This window comes from Perca fluviatilis, chromosome 20 (assembly GCF_010015445.1).
Source record: "Perca fluviatilis chromosome 20, GENO_Pfluv_1.0, whole genome shotgun sequence".
Classification (NCBI taxonomy): domain Eukaryota; kingdom Metazoa; phylum Chordata; class Actinopteri; order Perciformes; family Percidae; genus Perca; species Perca fluviatilis.
The window spans coordinates 29,812,387-29,822,699 of record NC_053131.1 but is presented as its reverse complement, the minus strand read 5'-3'; the positions used below and the strand labels follow the sequence as shown (position 1 = coordinate 29,822,699).

The window sequence follows — 10,313 nt, the reverse complement described above, 5'->3', positions numbered from 1 at the left end:
GTAACCAGCAACATAGCTCAAGCACGGTGTTCGTCGTTCGACTGGTCGTGACTGTTTTCCCAAGATGGCGCCTGCCTGTATACGTGAACGCTACTGTCTTTATAATCTATCTTTTTAATAAACTGTCTGTACACTTACAAAGTTCTCAATGCTTCGGTTTACATGTAGGGACTCTCATTATGCTACAGTGGAAGTGTGGTGCTATTTTGAGCCTTGTTAGTGGTATAGAAATAGAGATTTCTTTTACTTTACCCTCTGCCCCGACGACTAGTGTTATAAGCTAATTAGCCGTTTGGGCTAAAACTGATCACATTCGATTAGCATGAAAACAAATCCCAGAGAACGGTCAACTCGGTACACATGTGTTATTAACCCCTAGGTTCATTTTGCGCCGGATTTGTCCATTAATGAAGATAATATCTTTCCTTTCAGTTTGTTTAGACGTGTACGTCACTAAACATGTTTTCTGTGACGCTGTACACAACAGTCATCAGCTAATGTTGCAGTGGATGTCTAATGAGCTGTGTGTGTTTGTCTGTGACACTGTACACCAGCTGCATGGACTGGCCAGCCTACTGGCCATGGTGAGCTCACTTCTTCCACTGACAGCCAGTGAGGGATGTGTATGTGTGAGATGTGAGATGGTGTAGACATTATTATTTCAATCAAATTTAACTTGGCTTGTTTTGATTATAACACATTATAACTATGTTTATATAGCATTATTGACATGGGCGTTGTAGAAAGTGTTACCAACATGTCTTTCTGATCAATAGATCTTACTAATTCTAATAAACTAAAGATGTTCTAAAGATAACTGTGTGTTATTTTGAAAGACAATGACAAATAACATTTTGTTGTTTGATTTGGAGGTCTTCATCTCAACTGTCTTTTGTAATAAACATGTCAAATCTACATTTATTCCAAATGCACAATATACACTCACCTTATAGATTATTAGGAACACTCTACTAATAGCGTGTTTGACCCCCTTTCGCCTTAAGAACTGCCTTAATTCTTCATGGCATTGATTCAACAAGGTGCTGGAAGCATTCTCTAGATACGTTGGCCCATATTAATAGGACTAAAGGCCTAAAGTGTGCCAAGAAAACATCCCCCACACCATTACACCACCAGCCTGCCCAGTGGTAACAAGGCATGACGGATCCATGTTCTCATTCTGTTTACGCCAAATTCTGACTCTACCATCTGAATGTCTCAACAGAAATCGAGACTCATCAGACCAGGCAACATTTTTCCAGTCTTGAAAGGTCCAATTTTGGTGAGCTTGTGCAAATTGTAGCCTCATTTTCCTATTTTTAGTGGAGATGAGTGGTACCCGGTGGGGTCTTCTGCTGGTGTAGCCCATCCGCCTCAAGGTTGTGCGTGTTGTGGCTTCACAAATGTTTTGCTGCATACCTCGGTTGTAACGAGTGGTTATTTGAGTCAAAGTTGAGCTTCTATCAGCTTGAAGCACTCGGCCCATTCTCCTCTGACGTCTAGCATCAACAAGGCATTTTCGCCCCCCAGGACTGCCTCATACTGGATGTTTTTACTTTTTCAGACCATTCTTTGTAAACCCTAGAAATGGTTGTGCATGAAAATCCCAGTAACTGAGCAGATTGTGAAATACTCAGACCAGCCCGTCTGGCACCAACAACCATGCCACGCTCAAAGTTGCTTAGATCACCTTTCTTTCCCATTCTGACATTCAGTTTGGAGTTAAGGAGATTGTCTAAACCTGGACCACACCCCTAAATGCATTGAAGCAGTTGCCATGTAATTGGTTGATTAGATAATAGCATTAATGAAAAATTGAACAGGTGTTCCTAATAATCTTTAAGGTGAGTGTATTTAAAAAAAGAATAGAATACACAAGGCAGCCTGACTCAAAACTCTTGCACTCTTAGGTCTATTAGGGTCAACAAGTCTGACCATTTAACATGATGCATGAGCGTTGGGACTTACATTAGCTCACAGGACACTCACTCTCTCTCTCACAGACACACACACACACACACACACACACAAAGATCATAGGATCATTACTAGTGGATGAGCAATGGGAGGACATAAAATAAAGGTGCTCTCTTTGTGGACACAATAACATTATTATGATACACTATGATCCTTGCAAAAGAACAGTGACTTGAATTAGGTCAGAATTATTGCTTTAATAGATGCCATCATGAGAACGGATTATATGGTACAAGATCGGAATATAGGCTACTGTTGAGTATACAGTATAGTAGTTTAAGAGCCCCGGGGGCAACCCATGATGTAGTTAAAAGGTCAGAGCTATTCTTAGTAGGCTATCATCTGGATGTAGTGACTTTCGCAAAGGAAGGAAATTTTATCACAGGAATGTTGTAAGCTGCCTTTGGCTTATACCCCTAGTGTGTGGCATTAGAAGGTATCAACAAAGGATAATCTATTGCAAAATGTTTGCCGTCATATTTGTTTGTTGAAAAATAAGACAGCCCCAGTGATAACGAGTGTAATATGTGTGTTACTTTAATGTGAATCCTGTCATTGCAGTGTCCCTGGGTCAGAACAGTGGGGTGGAGGTATCCAAGTGCATTGGCGTTTACCACAGTGTCTTTCTTGATAAAAGTTGGAAACAAATTTCAGATACCGTGTAAGACTCATGACAAACAGAGTGAACAGGATGGTTGAATGGTATAAATGTGTAGCATTGACGGATTATGCCTTTTTCCAAATTAAAACACGGACCTCCATTTGATAAGATTATGTCCCAGGGGTCCCCATCTGACAGGACTTTTGCTTTTAGCTGTTTTATTACTGAAAGTGTATGAAACTCATGGCCAAAATAGTCATACATTATATCATTGTGTTCCTTATGGATGGAATGAAAATAAATGATTCCGCGCATTGTGGAAGTAGCCTACGTGCTAACGCTGCTGCGGTGATGGCTCAACCAATTCCTTCTTGTCAGTTATTGGCTGGAACACCAGTTTGTTACGTTTGGTGGTGCAGGTTGGCGCAGTTTGTTTTTGTTGCCATTTGTGGAGCCTGGGCTGTCTACAGAGACCGCTTTTTTTTATTTACAGTGTGTTCAGGGGACAGGCAGCTAGTAGATAGTGAGGAGATGTTTGCTCTATGTGACAACATTTTTTTTGTCACAATTCAAACTAATCTAATTTATTATTAAATGTCTTCCTTGAAATAATCTGTGTGTACAATAAGTTATATAATTGAATTCATTATTATTACAGTAAAGTATTGCCGCAATTATGTTTCATTGGTACCTTTTATATACAGTTGACTACAGTATTTCCACATCCATATTACTGTACAGCAAGAGTTAATTGGAATAACAGTTTAAAATGTGAACGAAATCTCTGAGCTGATTCAAGGTTAAAGTCAAGGCACACCAAGGCCCGAGTACAGACTTAGATGCAATACTAAAGTCTTATCACTGGAGGGCAGTATTGCAATGCTGTATCAGCTGCAGTAAAGCATACTCAACACACATTCTTGTCTTTATGTACACCCAAACCTCTTAGCATTGTGAATTAAGAGCCATCTTCACTTTGCAAGTACAGAAGGCCAGTATCTGATAACTTTCCTTTCTTTTTAACTTGACAGGTTTGCAGGAAAATATCCTGTGAGAAAAGTATTAAGGTGTTAGTTTAAAACACTGTAAAAAATAAAATAAAAATAAAAGAATAGGCCTACATCATAACAGTAATGGCTGCAATATGTTTTTATGTGGCAGGCACAGGCAGGCTCTTACTGTTTGAATCTGAAGGGGCATCCGAATGAAACAATGGCATGCTTCATTCTATAGATTTTTGCCTTTTGCCCATCTTATCCCCTTTTCCTTGCATTATTGATTAAATAATATTCTGTAGCATGCATCACCAAGTCAGCTTGTATATCAGACAGGCTAGTATCCTAGGTGGGGCCTATGGGTGGGACTCCACATTAGTGGGTGCGGTCCTTTTTCATGTTCACCCCTTATCTCTTAAAAAGGTATAACTGATCTAACTTTAATCCACTTCATCTGCGAGTTAAAATGGTGATACTGGATGATAAATCTTTATCTTTCAGTAATGATAAAAGTAGCCAACTGTTGTCTTGTTCCTCTGCAGTTAAATTTTGTTTTCTAAACGGGGTCAAGCCGAGTCCGTTACACTACGCAGGCGCAGCTTGAAGGCTGCCAGTCAGTGCCATAGCAACCAAAAGTAGACATCAACCATCAACATGGTGAGTGTTTATCGTTGCTATTTCGTGTTTTTTAAGCGAAGATTTACGACCCTAGCTAACTGTAACCACCTTTCTGAACATGCAATGGCTTCGTTTATGAGAGCTATAGCTGACCTTACATGTAACATCATTGTCGTTGACAAATTTGAATTAGCTAGCTAGTTAGCTAACCTTAAATGTCAGTTAACCTAACATTAATAATAGCTAGCTAGCTATCGTTAGCTAACATCAACTCTGCAGAGTGTATAGCTAGATGTCCGTCTAGTTTGCCAGTTTTCCTACTGCTAAATCTAACTAGCATTGGGAGGACTAGTTCGAATGGCTGCTTACTGAGAATGTCAAATGACAAAAAAACATAATACAAATAAAAACAGTGTATATAAAAAGCCTGGCATAACGTTACAGCTCAGTAAAAATTGCGTGTTTAATGTAATGTTAACACTGTTGCTAGCTTGTCTATAGTACCTGTACCTATCTGCTATTTTAATCATCACAATATAATCTAGCCTGTCTCTGTCTAATTGAATGTCATGTAATGTCTCCAGGCCAAAGCAACGACTGTGAGAGAAGCACTGGCCAAATGGGTGAGTGGCATACAAACACAGCCAGAATACCATACTTAATTTGTATTGTGTATTTGCATGATTGTAACATATCATTTGTGTGTGTGTGTGTGTGTGTGTGTGTGTGTGTGCAGGAGGAGAAGGCAGGCGAGAAAGTGGGCGAGGCTAAAGCCATAAAACTGTATGGTCAGGTTCCTCCTATAGAGAAGATGGATGCCTCTCTCTCCACACTCATCAATTGCGAGTGAGTGTCTCAGATCTGTGATCTGAGAATCACTGTAACTGAGGAGCTATCACACTGATAGTGTTTAGTCACCAATGTTTTAAAACCACCCTTCAAATACCTAATATGTTATTGTACTGTATTCTTTACAGAAAGCTCTCTCTGTCTACAAATTGCATTGAAAAAATAACCAATCTGAATGGCCTGAGTGAGTACTGACTGCATAAATACATATAACCACAAACACACTATTCACTGATGGAATGGGGTGTTGTAATGTGATGTTGTATTGTGTTCTTCCAGAGAACTTGAGGATATTGTCATTAGGAAGAAATAATATAAAGGCCCTCACTGGGCTGGTAAGTTACATATGAAACATAAATAACAGTAATAGTGACTTAGTTAAATTATTTCCCTTTCCCTTCCTTGTTGATTTCTTTCTTTCTTGACACAGATTGTCACTTTTTCTAACTTAAAGCATTTTCAGTAGTAACACATGCTGAATACATACTTTGAATGCTCATTATTTTGCATCAAGTGTGTGTGTGTGTGTGTGTGTGTGTGTGTGTGTGTGTGTGTGTTTGTGTTTGCAGGAGACAATAGGGGACACATTAGAAGAGTTGTGGATCTCCTATAACTTGATAGAGAAACTGAAGGGAATTCAATCTATGAAGAACTTAAAAGTCCTCTATATGGCCAACAACCTGGTCAAAGAATGGGGTAAGCTACATTCATAAATATAATCAACACACATTCAAATTGAAATAGACATAGCTAATTAGATTGCACAATTATAATAAAAAAATGTTGTGTTTATTCCTGGTTACTTGTTGCCTAACATATTATTGTTTTATGAAGAGGTTAAATATGTCAGCAGTGATTTTTTAAAATCAGCCGTCTATTCCTTCCATTGTTTGACACTACAAACCTTCACTGGATTTTCTGCTGGTAGCACAGGACCCTCTTAGTGATGGTCCGATCACGTTTTTTTGGCAGCCACAGTTAGTTACACAGTTCATTACACAATCATTCGGGGCAACCCTAGTATGGAGAAGTTTTTTTTATTGAATCTGTCACACAATGTTAAAGGTGCAGTAGGTAAGACTTATAAAACTAACGTTGTGTCATATTTGCTGAAACTGACCCTATGTTCTACTAGAACTAGATGAAGCAGGATATTTAAAAAAAAATATCCGGCTCCTCTGGCACCACCTTTAGCCTGTAGGGCGGTTTGCAAAAATCCACCGCTCCCTGTTCAGATGCACCAATCAGGGCCGGGGGGGTGGGGGGGGGATGTCTAACTGCGTATCAATCACTGCTCATGCACACGCATTCATTCTCCCTTGTGGGGGGGAGGGGCTCAGGAGACCGTTTTGGGCTTTAGCAGAAAGGGGGGAGGGACTGAGAAGTTGCCGATGTTCAAAGTCCTGGATCTTCACAATCCTACCTACGGCACCTTTAAAGGCTTAATTAAGGCTAGGACAGGTTTCTAGTTTTTAGCAATGGTCTCTTTAGTAATTCATTTTTTAAGTTTAATGTGTTGATGGTCTGTTGGAATTCCTCAATGTGGCAATGTTCTGTTTTGTGTAGGAGAGTTTGTGAGGCTAGCTGACCTGCCATGTCTCGCAGACCTGGTGTTTGTTGGAAATCCCCTAGAGGAGAAGCATTCAGCTGAGGGAAACTGGATGGATGAAGCCTCTAAAAGACTACCTAATCTGAAAAAACTAGATGGTAAGAGTATTTCAGCGGCAGTGTGTAAGAACGGCTACTGTTTATTCTATATTCCTACTGCTATAGTCATCCCTTGTCAGTATAGACATTGCTCGATATAGAACTAATACAAAACTAAACCAATAGCTATCATTACTATGAGATTTCAGGGTGTTTTGAAAAACAAGGTGGCAACACTGTACTGGCCCGTAATTTCTGTATGAATTTAAATGAATTGCAAACATAACCTGAGAGTCTCTTCATTAGTCAGCTGAGGTAACGTGAAATATATAATAATAAATTAATATTTACTTTGGTTTAAATAGAGCTGGGTTTTTTTCAAGGACATTCCAATTCCAAGACACTAACTTGGCAAGAAACTCCTGTACAACTAATAAGGAAGATTAATACTCTCAGGCATTCTGTAAAGCTTTCAAATATTTGTTCTCCTTATATTATTGGGGTGGGGAGGGGGGTCATGGAAGGATTGTATCATGTAGAAGGCCAACAGTTTTGCTTTCATTACTTCGAATTCCTCATGGGAGCGGCAGAAACTACGCACTATAGCATTAACTTGGGAAAATTAGGACGTTTAATAAAATAAAATTCCTATCCTAAGATAAGGTAGGATTTTTTTTTCTTAAAAGGAAACATGCTTCTGTAATACAAAAAATTCCAAATGTTATCCTAAACTGAGATAAGATATGATTTCAGACTTAAAAAGTGTCTGTAATGAGGCTGGATGAGATAAAGTTAAGGTAAACCGGCTGTGCACTGCTCATCATCACAGCTGGAAAACCCAAACTAACAGAAAACATAAGGCATAAATCACACCATTGTGTGGCTTTTTGTCGACAAAAATGTTTAAAGGTGCAGTAGGTAAGCCTTATAAAACTAACTTTCTGTCATATTTGCTGAAACTGACCCTATGTTCCAGTAGAACTACATGAAGCTGGTAATTAAAAAAAATCCAGCTCCTCTGGCACCACCTACAGCCTGTAGTGTGATTTGCAAAAATCCACAGCTCCCTGTTCAGATGCACCAATCAGGGCCGGGTGTCTAACTGCGTGTCAATCACTGCTCATGCACACGCATTCATTCTCCCTTTTGGGGGGAGGGGCTTAGGAGACCGTTTTGGGCTTTAGCGGAAAAGGGGGAGGGACTGAGAAGTTGTCGATGTTCACATTTTTTGGCTAAGTCCTGGATCTTCACAGTCCTACCTACGGCTTAACTTCACCACCTTTGCTAAAGAGCAGCTCACAGCCGCTTCCCCGAGTTTTTCACTGGGAAGCATCCTGGAGTAGGGAGGCAGTCCCAAACAATGCAAAGGTGTCTATGAGTGAGGGGGACGCAGAGACAGCGACACAGAGCTGCCGGTCTTGAAACATTATCACATGAGGCCAAGACAGCCTGGATTGTCCCGTGCTTTAGCCTCGAGCGCTCTCAACTGACTAAGCTTAGTGCACTGTGCTGTTTGTTTTTTTAAACGATGTGTTTTGGGCATTTCAGCCTTTAATGGAAAGGACAGCTGTATATGAAAGGGGAGACAGAGATGGGAAAGACATGCAGGAAATTGTCCAGGTTGGACTCGAACCCTGGACCTTCTGCGTCAAGGCATATACACCTCTATATATGTGCGCCTGCTCTACCAACTGAGCAAACCCGGCCACCACTGCGCTGTTTTGTATTCATCCAACATGCACCGCAGCAATCACATCGCTGCATCTACAAACGAGGGCAGGAACAAAGCAACTAAACACAAATATAAACTATTTCTCATCCAGAGAGAACATGAGAGAGTTAACCCTTTGAGGCGATGGAAATTATATTTGATTTGAACGCATATGCAATTAATATCAAATTAGGATCATTAGGGGATCATTTTAGGCAATCAGAAAAGTGGTAGGGAAATATCCCCGCCATCCCTACTATAAATTACGCCCATGACTGGAGATCTCTTTTCCTGTTTATTCCAGGAACCCCAGTCATCAAGGATGTGGCCGAAGGAGATTGAGAGAGCCGAGAAGCATGACTATTTTCTGCAAAACTACAACCCTGTCCCTGAAGAGTCTTCCCTTTTTTAAAGTTTTTGTATGGTTTGTCATGGTGCTTTTGTTTATATTAAATTACTTTTTAAACAGCATAGACTTTGTTGTAGATGGACAAGCACAAGATAACCAATACATACACAGATGTGTATGTTTTACAATTAGAAAAGTCTGTTAAGTTGTCAATACCTAAGTCCTTGTGGGCTTGGGACCATAAAGAGACCATATAAGTGGAAATACATGACTACACATATCCTAGTCTCGCATTGCCAGACTGATCTCCACAGCACTGGGCACATTTCCTAATGCTACAGCATTATGATTTTGTTTTTTTACTATAAAACTATGAAGGATATTGGCATTACTTGTTCTTGTTAACTGAAAATTGACTGTGGGATTGGTGGTTCAGTCCTATTTTTGGGCCAAGAACAGTGTAAATCTACAAAGTGTTTCCTTGATTTTATATGCCTCTTTATGTTCCTCTAGCAAGAACTAAAGCACAGTGTAGCACACACATTAGTTAGCACAGACATTAGCATGGACCAGATGTTAATCAGTTAATACTATTAGCTCCATGCTGCTGGACCTTCTCTAATCTAATAGTAGTTAGCTGTAAATCCCTAACACCATCCTTCTTCCATATCATCACTATGAAGAGCTGGCCAGATTAAGCTAAATATTACCTATATTATGCTACTTTTAAATCATATTGGACTAAGCAGCGGAACAACTGATGGTTAGAAAAAGTGACTTGGAGTGATTAATTTTTGTGTCGACCACAAAAATGAAAACTCCAGCAAATAGTTGCATCTTGCCATGGTACTTAAACAGTGTACTGTTTTTCCTAGTTGTTATCAATGTTCAAGAATACAATGAAATCACGGCCTATTACCAAACTCTGACTTCTCAGGTAGTTAGCGCTAGTAGCATTAAATTAGTATTTACGTCACTCGTCACGGGACGTGAAGGGACCACGCAGCTACATTACAACGGCCTTTGGGCAGGACTGTGGGGCCAACATAGCTGAGAGTGAAACCTTTCATGACCAAAATACATTCACAGCTCTGTTTGGCACTGTGTTTGAGGTCATGTAGTATTTGTCTAAACTTTTTGAAGGACAGGCACTTTTACTGTTTTCTACTGTCCGTTTTGGGTTCATTTTAAATCCATAGACTGCACATTGTTCCTGCTGTTATTCAAGATGTGATACCAAGGTTAATGCATGTAGCATGTCCTCATCAGTTACATCGTCTGTGTAAAAATGATTTTCTCAGGCATGTTTGTACATACAATTGTGAGGTGTTTTTTTTTTTAAATGATTTTGCTATTTGAAATAAAGACTATTTAAGTACATCAGTTGAACCTTGTCACTTGAAATACAATATTCTAGAGTAACTTGAGTTTGACTAGATACAAACAGGAGTTAACTGTTGTTTTTTGTATTTCAAACCAATGGCATATTTTGTCTACACAAGTTGCCACTGTTTTCAAAGTTTCTATAGCAGAAATTTGGGTTTTTCTTTCAACCAAATTGCTCAA

General features: G+C 39.6%; 1 protein-coding gene across 1 annotated transcript; it reads left to right on the top strand.

Moving 5' to 3' along the window:
• Window positions 1-4,095: 4,095 nt before the first annotated feature.
• On the top strand, window positions 4,096-10,127 carry dnal1 (dynein, axonemal, light chain 1). The gene is made up of 8 exons (XM_039785840.1): window positions 4,096-4,230; window positions 4,776-4,814; window positions 4,928-5,037; window positions 5,169-5,224; window positions 5,320-5,375; window positions 5,610-5,736; window positions 6,607-6,747; window positions 8,703-10,127. Exons 1-8 carry the CDS (start codon window positions 4,228-4,230, stop codon window positions 8,738-8,740), a joined length of 570 nt encoding a protein of 189 aa, XP_039641774.1. The 5' UTR covers window positions 4,096-4,227; the 3' UTR covers window positions 8,741-10,127.
• Window positions 10,128-10,313: the final 186 nt, after the last annotated feature.

What these genes read in the sequence shown, in the direction of transcription:
- dnal1 (XM_039785840.1), top strand. An exon ending in TCCACACTCATCAATTGCGA is followed by an intron (nt 5,038 to 5,168) that starts GTGAGTGTCTCA and finishes TATTCTTTACAG; the next exon opens with AAAGCTCTCTCTGTCTACAA. An exon ending in TAAAGGCCCTCACTGGGCTG is followed by an intron (nt 5,376 to 5,609) that starts GTAAGTTACATA and finishes TTGTGTTTGCAG; the next exon opens with GAGACAATAGGGGACACATT.